Source organism: Oncorhynchus nerka, linkage group LG23 (assembly GCF_034236695.1).
Source record: "Oncorhynchus nerka isolate Pitt River linkage group LG23, Oner_Uvic_2.0, whole genome shotgun sequence".
Lineage (NCBI taxonomy): Eukaryota > Metazoa > Chordata > Actinopteri > Salmoniformes > Salmonidae > Oncorhynchus > Oncorhynchus nerka.
The window spans coordinates 53,859,723-53,881,365 of record NC_088418.1 but is presented as its reverse complement, the minus strand read 5'-3'; the positions used below and the strand labels follow the sequence as shown (position 1 = coordinate 53,881,365).

Genomic DNA, 21,643 nt, shown 5'->3' with positions numbered 1-21,643 from the left:
TTATACTGAACAAACATGCAACATGCAACAATTTCAACAACTGAGTTACAGTTAAGGAAATCAGTCAATTGAAATCCATTAGGCCCTAATCTATGGATTTCACATGATTGGGCGGAGAGCTCAGCCATGGGTAGGCTTGGGAGAGTGTAGGCCCATCCACTTGGGAGCCAGGCCAAGCCAATCAGAATGAGTTTTTCACCACAAAAGGGCTTTATTACAGACAGAAATACTCAGTTTCATCAGCTGTCCAGGTGACTGGTGTCAGACTATCTGGCAGGTGAAGGATCCGGATGTGGAGGTCCTGGGCTGGCGTGCTTACACGTGGTCTGCGATTGTGAGGCCGGTTGGACATACTGCTAAATTCTCTAAACGACGTTGGAGGCAGCTTATGGTAGAGAAATTAACATTAAATTCTCTAGCAACAGCTCTGATGGACATTCCTGCAGTCAGCAGGCCAATTACACACTCCCTCAAAACTTGAGACATATGTGGCATTGTTATGTGACAAAACTGATCATTTTAGAGTATTCTTTTATTGATGAACATTTGATGTCTTAGCTTACAGTCATTCTCATGGTTTACGAGTAATAATAATTTCTTTCCCAGGGGCTCATTGGTTGGCTGTTACAGTAGTTCCACAATTACACAAGACTGACAATATCTTCAAAAGTGTTTGTCAAAAAATCCATTTATAATCAATAAACTACATTCTGTACATTGGATTCGCATTACATCTGTACAACAATACAACAATGCCTTATAATCATCATTGACAGGTATTGAGAGGAATGTGTGTACTCTCAGAGTGATGTCTCTTTGGGGTCCTTGGTCTCTGTTGCTGCAGGCCTGAAGGACAGAATCTCTGTGAATGTGTGACCTGTAGGAGATATCACAATAAATGACTAATTAGTTACTCTGTAGACTCTATAGATTTTTCTTCCTCTTTCTTTCTCCCAAGCTGAACATGTTATCACACATCCATCTCCCTCATCATCGCTCTCCTTCTATCATGTGGAATGACCAAAGGAATGTTTTTCCTTAAGCTCTCTTCCTAGGGAAAGAGATAACTAATCAGTTGCTGAATGCATTCAACCGAATAGCATCTTCTGTATTTAACCCAACCCCTCTTAATCAGAGCAGTGCAGGGGGCTGCCTTATTTAACATCCACATCATCAGCACCCAGGGAGCAGTTGTTGCCTTGCACATGGGCAGAATTGCATAATTTTCTACCTTGCCAGCTTGGGGATTTGAACCAACGACCTTTCAGTTACCTGCCCAACGGTCTTTACCTCTAGGCTACCAGCCACTTCATTCTCCATCTCTCCCCCTTTTTTTACTCTGTCTGTATCTCCTTCTTCTCTCTCCCTCCGTCCTCCCCAGCATATCTCTCTCTCTCCCATATCTTCCTCCTCCCTCCCCCCGCTCTCCATTTCTTTCTTCAGCTTCCCTCCAACCATCTCTCACGTTTCCACTGCTCCAGGAGCAGGTCTGTGTTGTCCATGGAGTGATCGTAGGGCTGGGCCTCAGTCTCCTCCTCTGGTTCTCTGAACTCGCTGAAAAAGGGCATGGCCAGCGCCTCCGACGCACTCACCCGCCTCTCAGGGTCCAGCAACAGCATGCGCTCCAGCACACACACCGCTGCCACACAGAGAGGTATACAGTGTCTCTAGCGGTGTTATGGTCAGAAGGACACTCCTGACAATAGTTAGAAACAGTTGCTGTTTTGTAAACCACCGTTTTTGATCCTTTAGTAATAGACTGTCAAATTCAACTAACTGCGTGTTCACATCATTGTATTGAATGTCTGCTCACCGTCTGAGCTAGCTTTGGAAAAAAGAAAGTGCAAATCTTTCTTTAGTACTTTGGGAAGGCTCCGTATGTAGTTTTTGGCCTGTTGGAAGAGGAGCAGATTTACCTGGGAGTGTATGTGTATTCTATTCCTATGTACTCTAGTAGGCTGTGTTTGCTTTGAATGTGTACTATCTGAATGTATTTTGAGTGCCCACATGACTTACATCTTGGCTTTGTAGCTTCGTAACAAAGTCTGCAGTGGGTGTACCAGTAATCTTCATGATCTCTTTCAGTTGGTCCAGGTCTGTGCTCACCCAGAGGTCAAGGGTCATAGCTCATGTGGTACAGGAAGTCACATTCACATGCTGCTCATACTATATATGCTTAGCCATGATAAGCTTACAGAACTAGTCTTTGACAGGTTGATAACATATAATTCTGCTAATTTGCCTGGCAGGATCATTATTCTGCAATAGTTGTGTGGGGTGAAGACAGAGAGTAGTAAACACTGAAAAAGGATACGGTCATTTCCTTTGAACAGCGGCTTCCCCAGCAGCATCTCCGCCATGATGCAGCCCACCGACCAGATATCCACTGACGACAGAGGAGGACAAAGACATACATAGGACTGAATGGTCTTTCAGTACCACATTGCTACCATACCAGTGGGTTCAATTACAGCAATATTGTACACAAATTGTACAAAGAGATAGATCTCCATAGGACCTCATACTGTAGGATATTTTTCTGGTTACAATAGCATGATTAATCATGGTGATAACACAGATGTTGACATTAGAAAGTACTGCCATCTTGTGGACAAAGAAGGCAGCCATGAATGAGTGATTGAGAGAGACTCACCAGTCTGGGTATAGTGCATCCAATTGAGGATTACCTCGGGGGCTCTGTACCAGCGAGTGACGACGTACCCCGTCATCTCTGTGTCTGTCTGCCGAGCCAGCCCGAAGTCAAGGATCTGAGACAGACAGAGAGAATTGCTTTGGCTACATTGGATTGTCCCTTTCATGACAATAAAGCACAGGAGGTTGATGGCACCTTAATTGGGGAGGATGGGCTTGTGGTAATGGCATGAGTGGAATAGTACAATGGTATCAAATCCATGGTTTCCAGGTGTTTAATGCCATGCCATGCCATTCCATTTGCTCCATTCCAGACATTAGTATGATCTCTCCTCCCCTCAGCAGCCTCCACTTCAATAAAGTGGATTTCATTTAAATCGAAAGAGAGCGAGACTGAACAGGGAGAGCACAGTGCCTATCACAGGTCTGGTAGCAATATATATATATGTAGTACCTTCAGCTCACAGTCTTCGTTGACAGATAAATTTCCAGGTTTGAGATCCTGTTGGTATTTAGAAAAATGCCAGATTGACGCAAATACACGCAAGCACACACACAAAGAGCTTCTGAGATGGAAAACGGCATGAATAGCAGTGGGCGTGAAAAAGAGCAAGGGCCCCAACACCAATGCACATAGTTGAAAGGTCAGAGTTTCCGCACCCTGTGGATGATCCCTGCAGAGTGGATATACTGTGGGGAGACACAAAAGACCAGGAAAAGAGAAAGTCTTAAAATTAGAAAAAGAAGGTGGTATTCAAGTATATTCTGGGAAACATTTAAACCTTCTGTATAAACTGCCTTTATTTTGTATCATATTTGAATGTTGGGGATAAAATGAGCATTTGTAGGTATATATTTTAAACTGCTTAGAATTGTATATATATATATATATATATATATACAAATATATTGTTCTTTTGAGTGCATGTATGCAACTCTAACCTTGAGTCCTTTCAGCATTTGATAGACAAGGAATTGCACCCTCTCCTGTGACAATCTCTCCATCTTCATCAGTTTCCCCAGATCAGTACCCATGAGTGGCATTACCAGGTAACTGAGAATGACAGGGGAAAAGGAAAAAATATATACTTTATTGTGAATAAAAACATTCAATATATGAACAGGAAGGGTATTGGACAAAGAGGTACTTACAAGTCATGAAACCTGTCCAATGAGATCTCAGAAGTGAACACATCCAGCAGTCCAATCACCTAATCCAAGCCAATCAAAGAATAACAGAAAATAAATAGAATAGCTCAATTATAGATTAACTGGAGAATTTTTTTTGTGCATCATGTATCTCAATTACAGCATCAGGAAATGATTCCCACTTGAAGTTACATACACACACACACACACACACACACACACACACACACACACACACACAATTATGATACGGGGTGTGTCTCTGTCGTTCTAGAGTGAGCCACTGACTAAAGTAGATGTTGCTATGAGGCATTTTTTCTGCAACATGGATTGGCTTCCTTCTCAGCCTTTCCTTGTGTACCATTATTAAACTCTACCTACTCCCTGTATACCCAGTAGACCTCTGAAATCAGTGGTCACCAAGTCCAACCCTGGTCCAGGAGAGCTACAACATGTATTGAAACCTTTATTTAAATAGGCAAGTCAGTTAAGAACAAATGATTATTTACAATGACAGCCTACGGGGGAACAGTGGGTTAACTGCCTTGTTCAAAGGCAGAATGACTGATTTTTACCTTGTCAGCTCAGGGATTCAATCCAGCAACCTTTCGGTTACTGGCCCAACGCTCTAACCACGAGGCTACCTGCCGCCCCAAGTTAAATGCCTGATTCAACTTTTCCAATCAAGACTCAAAACCTGTGCCTGCCTCAAATTAATATCTCTATAATCTTGATATGATGTGTTTCTGTTTAGTATTATGGGTTGTGATGTGAATATTACCAATGTGATCTTTCTGACTACTCTGCTACTGACTAATTGCCAATCATAAGGAACAGCTGTGTTTGTCTCACTGTGTGCAAAAAAGAAACTGTCACTGTTCTCTGCACTCAGCCTAGGCCATAAGGATTTGAACAGTTTGCTATGGATAAAAGTGAGTTTTAAATGCAGTACTGTAGAGTTGGGCCATTTCCTTTTTAGACACGGCCTAATTAGTGGTGTGAAACAGACACCTTTTCTATTTATGAGAATGAATCATGAGGTGCGTATTTCAGGAAAGGCCCTCACATTTTCGTGCTTCATGTGCTTGAGGAGCCGGAGCTCTCTGTAGGCCCTCTTGGCGAAGAGCTTTGACTGGAAGGGTCTGTGGAGCTTCTTGATGGCCACCCTCACCCCAGTCCTGTGGTCATGGGCGGAACTGCAGCAAGACAGGTAGGTAAAGGGAAGAAAACATTTTAGCAATGTAGGCCATTGGTGGTAGCCTACTGAAGAAGGACCCAACTCACTTATTGTATTTTTTATTGAATGCTTGATTAATTATTTCTTTAAAATAATATACATCCAAATATCATGTTTTACAATCAAGTGGTTAGGCCTACTTCAAAGACATCCTTGGGTATTTCTGGAATTCAAGTAGAAACATTTGGTCGGCCTATATCCCAAGAAACATTGTGCAAAGACCCAGAACATATGTAGGCCGATGCACTTAAATCTAAATCTTCTGCTCACTAAAACCCAACAAACAATGAGACCAATGGGGGTTCTTTGTTATGCTTTTCCCGACTTCACAAAGCCAAAAAAAAGTCGTGTAAACTATGCTTAGGAATGAAACAGAAACCGCATAATGTAATTCATCAAATAGCAGCGATGTTTGTTGATGACTTAATTCGGACACAATCCAGCGCTCCACTAAACAAAAACTTCCTTTTGAAGTAACCACATGAAGAATGCATGAGATGAACAGTAAAAAAACCACGATGCATATTTTGGGAACGAGTCACGTCTTGTTGTGGCTTGGTTTGTATTGCCTTAGCATATGCTATTGTTAACTCTAAATTAGACATTTACGAAGAGTAGCCTACCCATGTTTGATGATTAAACTCGTATAAAACTCACCATACTGTCCCATACGCGCCAGTCCCCACCTGCTTTAGCTCACGGTATCGCTCTGGAACCTCCCATGCCGTTTTGTTTACCTCCTGACGGTAAAATCCTGTCCGCGTGCGGACCGACATATCCAAATCGATTTGGGGGTCAATGTTTCCCCAGCTACGTCTTAATTCGGGGATAATGAGGCGTTGTTGTGCATGAGACACTTCGTTCACTTGCTCTCATGCAGCCACCACCACCTACACACTCTAGCACTCGGGAAATGCGCAATGCATTCCGTTGCCCGACAGTGGTCTCCAGTGACACGAATAAAGAACCGTAACCAGTGACTGGTCTCACTCGTTTTTAAAACCTCAATGGTATCACTGCGGAACACACCATCGCCTGGTGGCAGGACCTCTGGATTTTGTCAGAAAAAGGTAAACACTAGTCGCCCTGTGCTATTGATGGGTGTGTCTGTGTCCAGGCTCATTTTTACATTTTAGTAATTTATCAGATGCTCTTTATCCAGATTAAGGTTACGAGCCTTGCTCAAGGGCACATGGCCATATTTTTCACCTAGTCGACTCAGGGATTCGAACCAGCAACACTCTTAACAGCTAGGCTACCTGCCGCCCTGGCTCCTTATTGTCTTACAAGTTATAAGGAATGTTGCCAAAATGCTGTCTGTTGCCATGAGATAGCGAAGAGAGCTAGCCTAGCCTGAAGATAGGGATGAAAGTTATTCTAGGATTTCCCTGGCCTCCCTTCCTTTCTGCTTTGCTGATAGTGTTGTTGCCGTGTATATGCATGCTCAGAAGTAAAAATGTACCCCCCCCCCCCCCCCACACACACACAGTAAGGTAACTGGTGATGAATTGAGCTTTTATTGAGGACGAGGAAGAAGAGGATACATGCGTCGTCATTATGGTCTCTCATAATACTGTCTCTGTTCTGTGCCTGAGAGATTATGACATAGTTTGATGCCTGCAGGCATGTTTGTTGGAAACATGCAGGAATGGACCTTGAAGGCAAATTGACACACACACACACACACAGAAAAGGCCATATATACTCAGACTTGGAACCCATAAAGCACTGGAAAGCTACTGTTTGTGTGGGCTGGGAGTATTGATGGAACTTTGGCCATGTGGAGGAGGAATGAGTAGGCCGTAACTCTGGAGTAAAGTGGTCTTTCATAATGCCACAACATGCTATGCCCATGACAGATTCTCACCACTGACATAGTGCTGCATACCGGCTGATAGGCTGCTGCGTGATACTTGGAAACATTAAGGAGTTTGTCCATACAACAACAGACTTAATCATTTTTGGGAGAAAACAAGACTGGATTGATGCACGTATTCATAACGTTACCAAGACAGGAAATAGATTGATTTGATTTATTCTGAATATGTGTAACCAAATGTTTACTTGTTCATGCTGCATAATGGTGTTATAACTGTTGTAATAGAGTTGAGTTGGTTGACATCAACTGTCATGAGTTGTCATGGCATTATGACACAGAGTTGACATTCGGTTATTGATTGGAAATGCATACGGCAGAAATTGTACAGTTCAAATTCATGCCACCATAGAATGAAAAGACACTTGTTTTTTAAACATACAGTTTTGTATACATTCATCTTTTTTGCAGTTCTATTTAAATCCACCAAGTTTCCAAAATCAACATTTGTACATGACACATACAAGACCGTAAATAGTCAAACATCAATCGAGAAAGAGTATTTTGGATGATCTCTACTGTAATTGAGGCATTGTGTATATGATTGATGTTGAAGTTCTTGGGGTAGTATATGTTGCAGTTCCAGAACATGTTTTTTACTGAAATTTGAATTATTTTACTCCCCTGTAAATCGTTCACCTCAGTACGCCCTTTATAACATGCTGAATATTAGACCTCTGAAACGACAACATTCAGACCTAATTGTAAATCCAATTTAATCTGCATAATGCATCTGGGAGTCACTGTGGGTAATGGTATATGTGGGAGTCACTGTGGGTAATGGTATCTGTGGGAGTCACTGTGGGTAATGGTATCTGTGGGAGTCACCGTGGGTAATGGTATCTGTGGGAGTCACTGTGGGTAATGGTATCTGTGGGAGTCACTGTGGGTAATGGTATCTGTGGGAGTCACTGTGGGTAATGGTATCTGTGGGAGTCACCGTGGGTAATGGTATCTGTGGGAGTCACCGTGGGTAATGGTATCTGTGGGAGTCACTGTGGGTAATGGTATCTGTGGGAGTCACTGTGGGTAATGGTATCTGTGGGAGTCACTGTGGGTAATGGTATCTGTGCCAGTCACTGTGGGTAATAGTATCTGTTGAATGTTCAGATGTAAACTTCAGCTATAGGTTTGGGTTTCTCAACAGAGCCAGGGACTAGTAAAACCTGTTGGACTGGAGCCAAGTGGAATTTGAAATGGGTGATACCAGCAACAAATGCATTCATGCTTACATACAGGTCACTGCAAAAATAATGGAAACACTTGAGTTAATAAGAGATACAAAGCATATTGAAAACAGGTGCTTCCACATAGGTATGGTTTCTGAGTTAATTAATCAATTAACATCCCATCATGTTTAGGGTCATGTATAAAAATTCTGGGCAGGCCATTATTTTGGCCACCATGACTATGTCCCCACAGGATGACAATGCCCCCATCGACAGGGCACGAATGGTCACTGAATGGTTTGATGAGCATCAAAACGATGTAAACCATATGCCCTGGCCGTCTCAGTCACCAGATCTCAACCCAATTGAACACTTATGGGAGATTCTGGAGCAGCGCCTGAGACAGCGTTTTCCACCACCCTCAACAAAACACCAAACAATGGAATTTCCCATGGAAGAACGGTGTCGCATCCCACCAATAGAGTTCCAGACACTTTGCCAAGGTGCACTGAATCTGCTCTGGCTTGTGTTGGCCCAAGGCCCTATTAAAACCCTTTATGTTGATGTATTCTTTATGTTGGCAGTTACCTGTACATTGGGACATATCTACATAGCATTTGCAGCAATGCAGTTATGTCTCCGTAAACAAAACACTACCACCGGTGTTATTCTGTAAAAACAGTTGTAAATGCTTAGGGAATCTGGCCAATAGTTGTACATAATGCAAAGTCTTAAACCCTACAGACACTAATCCTGTCCATGTACAGTATATCTTTGTCATTGGTCATTCAGTGGCATATTGGTGAGTGTTGGGGGATGTTGTGCAGTAACAGAACAAAGGGCATTCATTGGTCTATATCGAGGGAGGAACCATCTTATGTAAGTTTCTGTGAAATAACAGATATTTGCTACAACTAAAATAGAAATATGATAAAATGTGTGGAAAATTCTTGACAACAATTCACTAGAACCCTATGTCATAAAACTGTCATTACCATGACATAACAGGTGTTATAAGCAGACTTAAACTGACATCCGTTATGACTGCTTATAAAATGTCTTCATGACGAAAGATTTCCAGTAACCTATAGCCAATGACCATTTACCAGTTGGACCCTTAGGTAGGTTTGAAAACCCTAGTGCTACTTTCTCTCTCTGTCTCTGTCTGTCTCTCTCTCCTACCTCTCTTCAACAGACTGTAAACATATACCTATCAAAGCATGCTCCCTGTAATTATCGTAATGTGCGTATTCTCATCACTTTCAGTTCAACCAGACCTCCCCTCTCCCTGCTCCCCTTTTACAAAACTCAAGACAGGCAGTCAAATAGCCAGTCACAGTGAGCAAGGGGAGGGGTGTCATGCCTCTAGGGGACACAGCGTTGTTTCTCTCTTTCTCCCGGATCCTCCCGCCTCCCCAACGCCGGCCGACAGACAGACGGAGACAAGACGGCGGTCCTTCCTCAGCTGACGGGACAGACCGAGCAGAAGGAGGCGGGGTTTGTCTTTCACTGTTCCACCTGTAGACTACTCGTCTCGCTGACAGGCGCTTTGATTCCTTTCATCTCCCCGAACACCAGCTCTGTATAGGGGGATGGAGAGAGAGAGAGAGAGAGAGAGAAGATGAGGTAAAGAAAGAGGGATGAACAAAAGGTGAGGAAGAAGAGAGAACATTTATATCTGGTCAAGAACACAGCAGAAAATAACTGTTGAATCTTTAAAAAGGAAAATCCCTCTTAACCTCCTCTACTCCAGCCACCTTCCATCTCTCTCTGTCTCGCTCTCTCACCTTTCCACTCCTCTAGTGTGCGGTCCTTGCTCTCCAGCGTCTGGTCGTAGGGCAGGGCCTCTGGTTCGTCGTCCGGGTCGTGGTACTGGGAGAAATAAGGGTGGGAGAGAGCTTCACTGGCAGAGATACGCCCATCACAGTCCAGAACCAGCATGCGCTTCAGTAGATTCACAGCTGAGGGAGAGAGGGAGGGAGAGAGAAGAATAAAGATGCAGAGAGAAATATGTAGACCGAGATTAAGATGCAGGCACAAAGGGAAAAATACTAACAAAGCTGCCTTATGTAATCCATAGCCTTGGTTTAAAATTTGCCTCCAGCAAATTCAGTTATCGGGTATGACTCAGTCTCACCCATTGGGTTGGCTCCTCTGAACATCTTCTCTAAGTCCTGCTGGGGCATGAAGGGTAGAGACTGGATATATTTCTGAGCCTATGAATAGGAAGCAATGTACAACGACACACGTGACAATGTGTACAGTACATTGCAGGGCAACTGATCCACCAATTGAGAAATCAATCATGCTACAAGCAAAATATTGAATAATCTATCATCAAATTAGTCAACCAATTACACCGATCAATGGATGTCAGGGGATCATCAGTATCATTAAAGCATTGCTATAGCTAAATGATCCATTCAACTTTCCCATCTCTCCCTCTATTTCTCCATCTTCTCACATGTTCAGAAGAGATCTTCTGTAGAAGGTCAGGGGTCGGGGTGCCCACCACCTCCATAATCCTCTTCAGCTGGTCGATATCTTAGATCAGGAGGGGTTAATTAAGGGCCATCATGATCGTGAAAAAGTCATTTGTTAGTTTTATGCAGACAGCATACTCCTACAATTGAGGACCCAATACAGACATACAAAGCAGTAAATCACATTCCTATTTGTTTCAGTCTTTAGACTCTGTACATTGACAGCCAATACAATTCAGTCCATTGTGAACTTCCTTTCCTTTCAGTCACTCTCAATACACTTCCCCTTCAGACAGAAAGGCTATATCTCTAGATGGGATTGTGATGCAAATATGGGAGGAGCTGATGTGTGTCCATAGAGCAGTATTGGTGGTAACAGCGCTGGAGAGCGGTTGTGGAGTGTAGTGCACTCAGTCTCAAGCCATGTCCGTGTTAGTGAAAGATACAGTCGTTGCCTGGAAACAGGACCTTCCCCTTCAGCAGCTCTCCCATGATGCATCCCACTGACCAGATATCCACTGTAACAGAGGCGTTAACATTCAGTCGTCATAACAACAGGATTTTACGATTAGCCATAACGGCACAGATATAGCTAGCTAATTTCTCTTTCTGGATAGAACTGCATGATGATAGAGTATGTGTTTGGTTGTTATATTAGAAGGTGTCTGGTAATGTGTGGTGTGAAATGAGAATCTTGGTTTTATGATCATTTTTGGGTTGTGTGAGTGTGGATCTGTACCTGTCTGATTGTAGTGCATCCAATTAAGCATGATTTCTGGCGCTCGATACCAGCGAGTCGCCACGTACCCCGTCATCTCATCATCCGTCTGTCTGGCCAATCCAAAGTCAAGGATCTGGGGGAGAGAGAGACACAGGTTGTCATGGTGATAGCCATTACCGAGTTGGGGGGGGTTGTGTTGTGATTGTCTGAGGCGTTGAGGAGTTGGGTGGCTGGGCCACTGGTCTTACCCTCAGCTCGCAGTCCTCGTTCACTGCCACGTTACTTGGTTTTAGGTCCTGTGAGACAGACACATGAAAAGACAGAACGTTCAACACAAAGACTGTCTGAGGGACAGGGGAAAAGAAAGGGAGAAAGCCATGCAGACAGACAGGCAGACAGGCAGGCAGACAGGCAGGCAGACAGACAGACAGACAGACAGACAGACAGACAGACAGACAGACAGACAGACAGACAGACAGACAATCTCTCTCTAACACACTCACACAATATGATATGATCTACTTTCACACATACCGGTACATTTTAAATACAGAATTGCCTTTTAAAGCCAACAAAGCACTCAGGATAGGCAATTGCTATCCAGGAGACTGCCTTTATGAAAAGAGGGGATGAGGAAAAATGTTAAGAGTGGGCAAGTAGAGAAGAGAAGAGGAAAGCCACCACTCACTCTGTGGATCAGTCCTGCTGAATGGATGTACTGTTCAGGGGGAGATGGAAGAGGGACATGGCAGCGGGATGGGGGGAGAGAGGAAAGAAAGGAGAGAGAGGTCAACAGTGTATTCTAACATTGGCCCCTGTCTAAAAGGGTCTACATTTTTTGTTAATTCCTTGGTAACTAGGTTTGCTAGTTACTTGGCTGGCTGGTCAGTCCCCTGTTAACTGTACTACCTAGTGAGCCAGGCATAATGTAGCTTTCAAACTTAGCAGTATATCCGAGTTTATAATCAAATGTCAGGGTACAGTATATATACCATTTCAGAGGATGTTAAGGGATTTTCTAGTAAATTATAGCCAGTAGTTTTATAGTATAAAAAGGATCATCATGGTGTTTGAGGTTCAATTGTGGCATATTGAAATACTTAACAGTTGCCTTTGAGTTAAAACAATTATAATCAGGGAAGGTTGCTTTGTACTGTCAGTGTAAGGGATAGTATGTATAAAAACATGTCTAAACATGATACAACTACCTTGAGGCCTCTGAGCAGCTGGTAAATAAGAAACTGCACATGCTCATCAGAGAGACGCTGGAATTTGACTATGTTGTTCAGGTCTGCCCCCATCAAGTTGGTTACCAGGTAGCTGGAAAGAGGAGGAGGAGGGAGGAGGAGGAGGAGGGGACTTTTAGAACAGTGCGTGGAGATGTTCCATTTCAGTTAGACAGTACATGCCTTGAATCCTGGTGAAAAGCTCTATTTAAATGCAACATGTTATCATCAGAATAACCATGAGAGTATAATCACTGTATGGGGTATGTTGGACATCCTAGTGCTCTTTCAGTAGTCACTCACACTTCATGGAAGTCCTCTAGCGATGCAGCAGGGGAGAATACATCCAGTAGTCCTATTACCTGTTGAGGGAGAATGTTGATGCCAAAGAGTTACAACTCTATTGTGCATTATCAAGGCAATTTTGGTCAACTAGCCAACACGGGAGGTCTTCAACCACTCCTTACTCACATTCTCATGTTTCATGTGCTTGAGTAGCCGGAGCTCACGGTACGAGCGCCTACTGTGGATAAGGGACTGGAAAGGCCGAGACAGCTTCTTCACCGCCACCTTCTGTCGTAGCCGCACGTCATATGCTGAGCTGTGTGTGTGTAGGGGGAGATGAGCGACAGCAGATTACAAAATGAAATGCATTGCTTTTAAACATGTTGATCATTAAATGATGAGATTCATTATTGTTTCCTTTGAAGTGCAAATGTATGTCTGAGTAGTGTACTGGTGTTGCGCTGCCGTCTTCGTTGTTGACCGTGTTATTTCTACTTAGGCAGCATTTGCTGGGGACTGACATCTTACTCAATTCCGATGTTGCACAGAGAGAAGGAGTGTTAGGGGAAATGAGAAAAGAGACTAGGCAATAACATTATAGAGGAATGAAGAGACAAAGGAGTGTACTGTAGAAGGAGTAGAGAAGGTCAGAGAGAGATTGAGGGAGAGCAAGAGATGAGGGAGGGGACAGGAAGTACCAGACAGGAAATAAAAGTGTTTGAGAAATCGAAAGAAACTGGACAGAAGGAAAGAAGAAGCAGTAAAGGAGATGAGAAAGAGGAATTGTGAAGTAAAGAGGAAGGAGAGGCAGCGCAGAGCCACAACGGCACGAGAAGTTAAAACAACCACTTAAATCGCTGTCATTTTCAACCTGACCTTTAACCCCTTTAACCAGCCTGCGAGGAGCACTACACAATTACTACGTTGTTACCTGCGGCCTGCCATGTGTACAACACAAAAGGCCATGCACATACCTGAAGGCATCGCCTTCAGACAAGGCCAAGTGCATTCATTTCATGCACAGCCACAGAAGCACCTGCTGCTTCCCCAGATGCCCCTGTTAAATGTTAGCCAAACAGGCAGCTAGCATACCATCATCTTTCCATGACACAAGCCAGACCTCTCTGTCACACACACACACACACACACACACACACTCTGCCATCTCATCTTCCATACATGGCTGTCCACCTCACTGCCCACAACTCCACAGGCAGGCTGTGCATCGATTTCTGCAACTGACTGTCTTCCATCTCAGAACATTTTATCAGCCGTTACAGTAATGCAGCGCAATATCTGATGCAAAGTCATTTGGATTTCTCTCTCACTTTCTCTCTCTCTCTTCATCTAGCTATCTATATTGACTTTAGACTTAAGCATATGCAATCATTCAAAGGAAATAGTGGGGCATACATGAAAGCATCTGCCAGAGCATCTTGTTTGCACCTAGAATTCAAAATGAAGGATGCTTGCTTTTATTCTCCAGCATCTTGCTCCCCACAGCATGTTAACACTGATAGACAGTTCCATGTACTTGAGATTATATTTCATGTGTGCGTTCATCCGAGAGCTTCGGCAGTCATCGCTTGTCCTCTCACGTTGTAAACAAACTCTGCACAACGGCGTCGGCTAAATGGCACCGCAGCGACATGATAATAGCTCTTTAAGCAGCCAAACCCCTACAAATACCACACACTCACAGTAGCCATGATTTGCGTAGTGTTGCTGCAACAGTTGAAATGGGCACATGGAATTTAGTTATTTTGACTAAATGAAGCATTCATGATGCAAGCGCAAACATTTGCACAACGCTATATTACTGTTACATAACGTTACACCAACAAAGAGTTCCCCAGTTCCATTGTGAAGAATATGTTCAGTATCATGGACAAGTTCTAAACCCATCAGTCAGAACGAATTAGAGTTATATTACTGGCCAAGACGTTCCAACTTCCTTTCAGGAGACCGATGGAAGGAAAAGTAACCATTGAGATTGAATTAGGGGTTTGCAGTCTGCATGCTGAGTGGGAAATGAGAAATGATACGACTTGGGAAAGCGAAGGGAAGTGGCAGTACGATGTCTCAAGAATGACAACTATTGTCATTACGCGTGACTGGTGTTTTGCAGTCTATGAAAAGCTTTCCAGTTATTGGAATAAATTCTATTTGAAGTAGCAACCACATTTGTGAAAATCTCAGACATTCCAATGCATTTTAAATGTGCATTTTCATTCAGATATGAGTTTTGATGTCTGCTGGTATAATGATGGAAAACTAATACGTGTCTATGTGATGTTCTGCATGGTATGCAGTCAATGTGTGATATTAGTCTGCTTTAGTGCAGGTACAATAATACCTCTGTCTGATGGCTACACCATTCAGACGGCTTGGCTGGCTGCATCACCGCTTGGTATGGCAGCTGCTTGGCATCCGACCGCAAGGCTCTACAGAGATTAGTGCGTATGGCCTAGTACATAACTGGGGCCAAGCTAACCTGCCATCCAGAACCTCTATACCAGGCGGTGTGGCAGGCGGTGTGGGAGGAAGGCCCTAAAAATTGTCAGAGACTGTTCTCTCTGCTACCACAGGGCAGGCGGTACCGGAGCACCAAATTCTAAGACCAAAATGCTCCTGAACAGCTTCTACCCCCAAGCCATAAGATTGCTGAACAGTTCATCAAATGGCTACCCTGACTATTTGCCAGGGGTGTAAAATACTTTAAAGTACTACTTAAGTCGTTTTTGGGGTATCTGTAATTTACTTTACTGTTTATATTTGACAACTTTTACTTTACTACATACATTTTCCCTGACACCCGAAAGTGCTCGTTACATTTTGAATGCTAAGTAGGACAGAAAATGGTCAAATTCACACACTTATCAAGAGAACCTCTCTAGTCATTCCTACTAAACATAAATGCTTTGTTTGTAAATGATCTCTGTTGGAGTGTGACCCTGGCTATCCGTAAATTTAAAAAAAGACAATTGTGTCGTCTGATTTGCTTAATATAATGAATTTTACTTTTGATGCTTAAGCATATTTTAGCAACTACATTTACTTTTGATACTTAAGTGTATTTAAAATCAAATACATTTAGACTTTTACTCAAGTCGTTTTTTACGGGATGACTTTCACTTTTACTTCAGTCATTTTCTATTAAGGTATCTTTTACTTTTACTCAAAGTATGACAATTGGGTACTTTTTCCACCACTGCCATTTGCATTGACCCCCTTTTTTATTTGCACTGACTCTGTTGCACTGGCTCTATGCCCACTCACTGGACTATACCCACACACTGGACTATACCCACACACTGGCTCTATGCCCACTCACTGGACTATACCCACACACTGGCTCTATGCCCACTCACTGGACTATACCCACACACTGGCTCTATGCCCACTCACTGGACTATACCCACACACTGGCTCTATGCCCACTCACTGGACTATACCCACACACTGGCTCTATGCCCACTCACTGGACTATACCCACACACTGGCTCTATGCCCACTCACTGGACTATACCCACACACAGGCTCTATGCCCACTCACTGGACTATACCCACACACTGGCTCTATGACCACTCACTGGACTATACCCACACACTGGCTCTATGCCCACTCACTGGACTATACCCACACACTGGCTCTATGCCCACTCACTGGACTATACCCACACACTGGCTCTATGCCCACTCACTGGACTATACCCACACACTGGCTCTATGCCCACTCACTGGACTATACCCACACACAGGCTCTATGCCCACTCACTGGACTATACCCACACACTGGCTCTATGCCCACTCACTGGACTATACCCACACACTGGCTCTATGCCCACTCACTGGACTATACCCACACACTGGCTCTATGCCCACTCACTGGACTATACCCACACACAGGCTCTATGCCCACTCACTGGACTATACCCACACACTGGCTCTATGCCCACTCACTGGACTATACCCACACACTGGCTCTATGCCCACTCACTGGACTATACCCACACACAGGCTCTATGCCCACTCACTGGACTATACCCACACACTGGCTCTATGCCCACTCACTGGACTATACCCACACACTGGCTCTATGCCCACTCACTGGACTATACCCACACACTGGCTCTATGCCCACTCACTGGACTATACCCACACACTGGCTCTATGCCCACTCACTGGACTATACCCACACACTGGCTCTATGCCCACTCACTGGACTATACCCACACACTGGCTCTATGCCCACTCACTGGACTATACCCACACACTGGCTCTATGCCCACTCACTGGACTATACCCACACACTGGCTCTATGCCCACTCACTGGACTATACCCACACACTGGCTCTATGCCCACTCACTGGACTATACCCACACACTGGCTCTATGCCCACTCACTGGACTATACCCACACACTGGCTCTATGCCCACTCACTGGACTATACCCACACACAGGCTCTATGCCCACTCACTGGACTATACCCACACACTGGCTCTATGCCCACTCACTGGACTATACCCACACACTGGCTCTATGCCCACTCACTGGACTATACCCACACACTGGCTCTATGCCCACTCACTGGACTATACCCACACACTGGCTCTATGCCCACTCACTGGACTATACCCACACACTGGCTCTATGCCCACTCACTGGACTATACCCACACACAGGCTCTATGCCCACTCACTGGACTATACCCACACACTGGCTCTATGCCCACTCACTGGACTATACCCACACACTGGCTCTATGCCCACTCACTGGACTATACCCACACACTGGCTCTATGCCCACTCACTGGACTATACCCACACACTGGCTCTATGCCCACTCACTGGACTATACCCACACACTGGCTCTATGCCCACTCACTGGACTATACCCACACACTGGCTCTATGCCCACTCACTGGACTATACCCACACACTGGCTCTATGCCCACTCACTGGACTATACCCACACACTGGCTCTATGCCCACTCACTGGACTATACCCACACACTGGCTCTATGCCCACTCACTGGACTATACCCACACACTGGCTCTATGCCCACTCACTGGACTATACCCACACACTGGCTCTATGCCCACTCACTGGACTATATCCACACACAGGCTCTATGCCCACTCACTGGACTATACCCACTCACTGGACTATACCCACACACTGGCTCTATGCCCACTCACTGGACTATACCCACACACTGGCTCTATGCCCACTCACTGGACTATACCCACACACTGGCTCTATGCCCACTCACTGGACTATACCCACACACTGGCTCTATGCCCACTCACTGGACTATACCCACACACTGGCTCTATGCCCACTCACTGGACTATACCTACGCACTGGCTCTATGCCCACTCACTGCACTATACCCACGCACTGGCTCTATGCCCACTCACTGGACTATACCCACACACTGGCTCTATGCCCACTCACTGGACTATACCCACACACTGGCTCTATGCCCACTCACTGGACTATACCCACACACTGGCTCTATGCCCACTCACTGGACTATACCCACACACTGGCTCTATGCCCACTCACTGGACTATACCCACACACTGGCTCTATGCCCACTCACTGGACTATACCCACACACTGGCTATATGCCCACTCACTATACTACACACTGGCTCCACCCACACTGGCTATACTATGCCCGCTCACTGGACTATACCCACACACTGGCTCTATGCCCACTCACTGGACTATACCCACACACTGGCTCTATGCCCACTCACTGGACTATACCCACACACTGGCTCTATGCCCACTCACTGGACTATACCCACACACTGGCTCTATGCCCACTCACTGGACTATACCCACACACTGGCTCTATGCCCACTCACTGGACTATACCCACACACTGGCTCTATGCCCACTCACTGGACTATACCCACACACTGGCTCTATGCCCACTCACTGGACTATACCCACACACTGGCTCTATGCCCACTCACTGGACTATACCCACACACTGGCTCTATGCCCACTCACTGGACTATACCCACACACTGGCTCTATGCCCACTCACTGGACTATACCCACACACTCACACATACTACACTGACACTCCAACACATATACACACTGCTTACGCTCACACACACCAAACACACACATACACTCACAGATAGACACACTTTCACACTCATCACATACGCTGCTGCTACTTTGTTTATCACCTATCCTGATTGCCTAGTCACCTTTACCCCTACCTACATGTACATACTGTATTACCTCAACTACCTCGTACCCCTGCACATTGACTCGGTACCGGTGCTCCATGTATATATTTTTCTTACTTTTTAACTCTGCATTTTTGGGAAAGGGCTCGTAAGTAAGCATTTCACGGTAAAGTATATATCTGTTGTATTAGGCACATGTGACAAATATTTCATTCTGATTTGATCTGATGATATGCATAATATGGGCCTTTCTGATCAGATAATTGACAGGCAAACAATCTCAGGGAGCTTTTCAGGGAGATTGAGGAGCACCAAGGATTAATATAATGACTCCAATTTTTCTTTGTATCCTCAGAAGTAATGTCCCTGGCTCTCCCCGTCCCAACCCCCTATAAAATACCTTCCTAATTCCCAAACCCCCACCCCTCTGCTAATCAATCAGCTCTGCCATGGACAAAACGGTGACAATGACTGGAGCACAGCCTGAACAATGCAGGGCTCAGAGAGGGAGAGAAAGAGAGAGGGAGATTGTGTGCAAGAATGTGAGTGTCCTTGCTGGCTAGACTGTTACTATGAGCAGTGGTGCCATTTTGTAGGTATAGCAGATCACACGACTGCATTGCTCTGCATCTTGGTTGATGGTGTATTAAATGTGTTTGTGAATCCACATAAATAATGAGTTTTGTTTGTCTGTAGAGAATTGTATTAGTCAAAAGAAGCAGACACGGAGATGGTCTTTGTTTGAATTGTTGCTATGCTATCATGTCTATCTACTCAGCTTCCAAGGTCTTTATCAAATCAAACAGACAACTGTGCCGATTTCACCATGATTTCTCAGTGGAGTAGTAAAACACTGCAGTTCTTCCCATCAATCAGCTAGGCTAAACTTCCATTAAATCTAATTGACCAATAAAGGCTTAGATATTTCTTGGGCTAACATGTAGTTTCTGTGCCTCCCTTCTCTTCCATGTCTGCTGCATCACAGATGTCTGTTGTCTGTCTCCCTGGGCTGATCCTCAGAAGATCACATCCTCACATCCCTCTGTCCTAGGAGATGAAAAAGCATTGGATTGACAGGCCACGGTTGGCTGTTTTACCAGCATATAAACAACAAAGAGAGATGTGCCCACAATGTCAATCTAATCTATCTACCAGTGCTGTTACAGTAAAAGCATTTCATTTCCCTTCCCATACATGGATCAATATGGATTGTGTGTATGACACTCAAGCCCGAGGTGCACACATCACCATGACACCTCGCCATGGCAACGGTGTCTCTTCTCCCGCAACAGACAAAGAGTGATCCAAAATTAAAACAAGGAAATATTGCCCAACCCACTTGTGAGAAAAAAGGAACTTGTTCATGTGGAAATGGACTATAAGAACCACCTCATTGGGCTAGACAGCGGTGTGTGCCTGAGAGAGAGAGCGTTTACTGTATGGGGAAGAGATCAGGTTGTGAAATTGAAGTCTGTTATTCGGTCAAAAGACTGGTAGTCATGAATACAATGTTGAGATGTATTCTAAGAGGCCCCTCTTCACTGTCTGAAGTGAACATATGCATATCAAAGACAAAAGTCCATAACAGCACAAATGTCTGAAAAAACCAAAAACAATTCAAGATATTTGCAGTCAGAAACACTGAGGTTCCCCCTACACATGCCCATGGCTTTACAGATGTGTCATGCATCCTTCAGTTGTTCAGTGCTGATCCCCCCGAAGTGCTGTCCCTGTTATTAGTAGCCCCCAAAACCTTATGGAACTAATGTATCCTATTGAGAACTGTCACGATTCAGAGGATCTCCCGTAGCGCGTGGTTGCAGGTGCGATGCGCCGATAACTCCTAATTGTTTCCTCTTTCGGTATGGGAATCGTATGGGGCAGACCGAATCAGCTATATTGAGGTGTTTAAAGCCTCCGCACCGAGAGGCAACAACTGCAGACAGTCTTTCGTTGGAGTGATGACGCCCAGTATTTGGGAATGGTGTCAACGAGAGATAAATCAATCAAAAGGAAAACGAAGCCTTTATGACAGCATCATATTGATACAAATAGAGTAGTCTAGTGAATCCACATTGAACAAACATGAAAATAACATTGATGACTTTCTCGTGCATAACAACTAACTGCGCTACATTAACATTAATTATATTAAATCAGCCTAATAACTGCCTCAATAATAACAATAGACTGCTAATTGCATAATAATAATGAGAATAGGTTACGCATAGGCCTATTGTTTTTCCAATATTATCCAATAATGAATATTCCTAATACAAATCATAAGGCTAAATGATGTTTTCCCTCTGCATTGTATTGTGTTTCTGGACTTCTTTGCAGCCTCGCCCCTTCCTCTTTCATATAGCCTACTCACCATACCGAACCGTAGGCCCCCGAGCCCACGGGAGTCAGGTTCTGGTACCGCTCGGGAACCTCCCATACAGTCTTGTTCAGCTCCTGCCGATAGTAGCCTGGTCTGGCCGACATTTTTACCGTAAATAAAACGAGCTCTCAGTACTGGACTGATTGCTCTGTCTGCACAATCCGCGGTAACTGTCTCCGACTGAGTGCACAGAGGGGAGCTGCTGGCTCTCTTTCTCTCTCTCTCTCTCTCTCTCTCTCTCTC

The 21,643-nt window shown here is 44.5% G+C and overlaps 2 protein-coding genes across 4 annotated transcripts; both read right to left on the bottom strand.

Annotated features, from left to right (window-relative positions):
* Positions 1-514: 514 nt before the first annotated feature.
* On the bottom strand, positions 515-6,010 carry LOC115107039 (mitogen-activated protein kinase 12-like). 3 transcript variants are annotated; one of them, XM_029630389.2, is made up of 12 exons: positions 5,696-6,010; positions 4,868-4,997; positions 3,805-3,863; positions 3,595-3,706; positions 3,313-3,342; positions 3,107-3,154; positions 2,654-2,768; positions 2,315-2,386; positions 2,017-2,096; positions 1,814-1,892; positions 1,466-1,639; positions 515-877 (listed from the first exon to the last, which is right to left on the bottom strand). In XM_029630389.2, exons 1-12 carry the CDS (start codon positions 5,812-5,814, stop codon positions 801-803), a joined length of 1,095 nt encoding a protein of 364 aa, XP_029486249.1. In that variant the 5' UTR covers positions 5,815-6,010; the 3' UTR covers positions 515-800. The 3 variants fall into 3 exon arrangements, with proteins under 3 accessions (XP_029486249.1, XP_029486250.1, XP_029486251.1); XM_029630390.2 differs by lacking the exon at positions 3,107-3,154 and having other exon boundaries at positions 5,696-6,009; XM_029630391.2 differs by lacking the exons at positions 3,107-3,154; positions 3,313-3,342 and having other exon boundaries at positions 5,696-6,008.
* Positions 6,011-6,536: 526 nt separating this feature from the next.
* Positions 6,537-21,616, bottom strand: LOC115107040 (mitogen-activated protein kinase 11-like). The gene is made up of 12 exons (XM_029630394.2): positions 21,392-21,616; positions 12,985-13,114; positions 12,817-12,875; positions 12,496-12,607; positions 11,976-12,005; positions 11,536-11,583; positions 11,306-11,420; positions 11,013-11,084; positions 10,548-10,627; positions 10,221-10,299; positions 9,871-10,044; positions 6,537-9,663 (listed from the first exon to the last, which is right to left on the bottom strand). Exons 1-12 carry the CDS (start codon positions 21,502-21,504, stop codon positions 9,590-9,592), a joined length of 1,086 nt encoding a protein of 361 aa, XP_029486254.1. The 5' UTR covers positions 21,505-21,616; the 3' UTR covers positions 6,537-9,589.
* Between the last annotated feature and the right edge of the window lie 27 nt (positions 21,617-21,643).

Bases quoted from the DNA above. Each gene is read 5' to 3' on its own strand.
- LOC115107040 (XM_029630394.2), bottom strand. From the start codon at position 21,504: ATGTCGGCCAGACCAGGCTACTATCGGCAGGAGCTGAACAAGACTGTA. The intron at 12,006-12,495 runs GTAGTTGTATCA...CCCCCTGAACAG, and splicing joins AGCTGCTCAGAGGCCTCAAG to TACATCCATTCAGCAGGACT. The intron at 11,085-11,305 runs GTACAGATCCAC...CCTCTGTTACAG, and splicing joins GATGCACTACAATCAGACAG to TGGATATCTGGTCAGTGGGA.
- LOC115107039 (XM_029630389.2), bottom strand. From the start codon at position 5,814: ATGTCGGTCCGCACGCGGACAGGATTTTACCGTCAGGAGGTAAACAAA. The intron at 3,343-3,594 runs GTTAGAGTTGCA...GTCTCCCCACAG, and splicing joins AAATGCTGAAAGGACTCAAG to TATATCCACTCTGCAGGGAT. The intron at 2,769-3,106 runs GTACTACATATA...TGTCTGTCTCAG, and splicing joins ACGAAGACTGTGAGCTGAAG to ATCCTTGACTTCGGGCTGGC.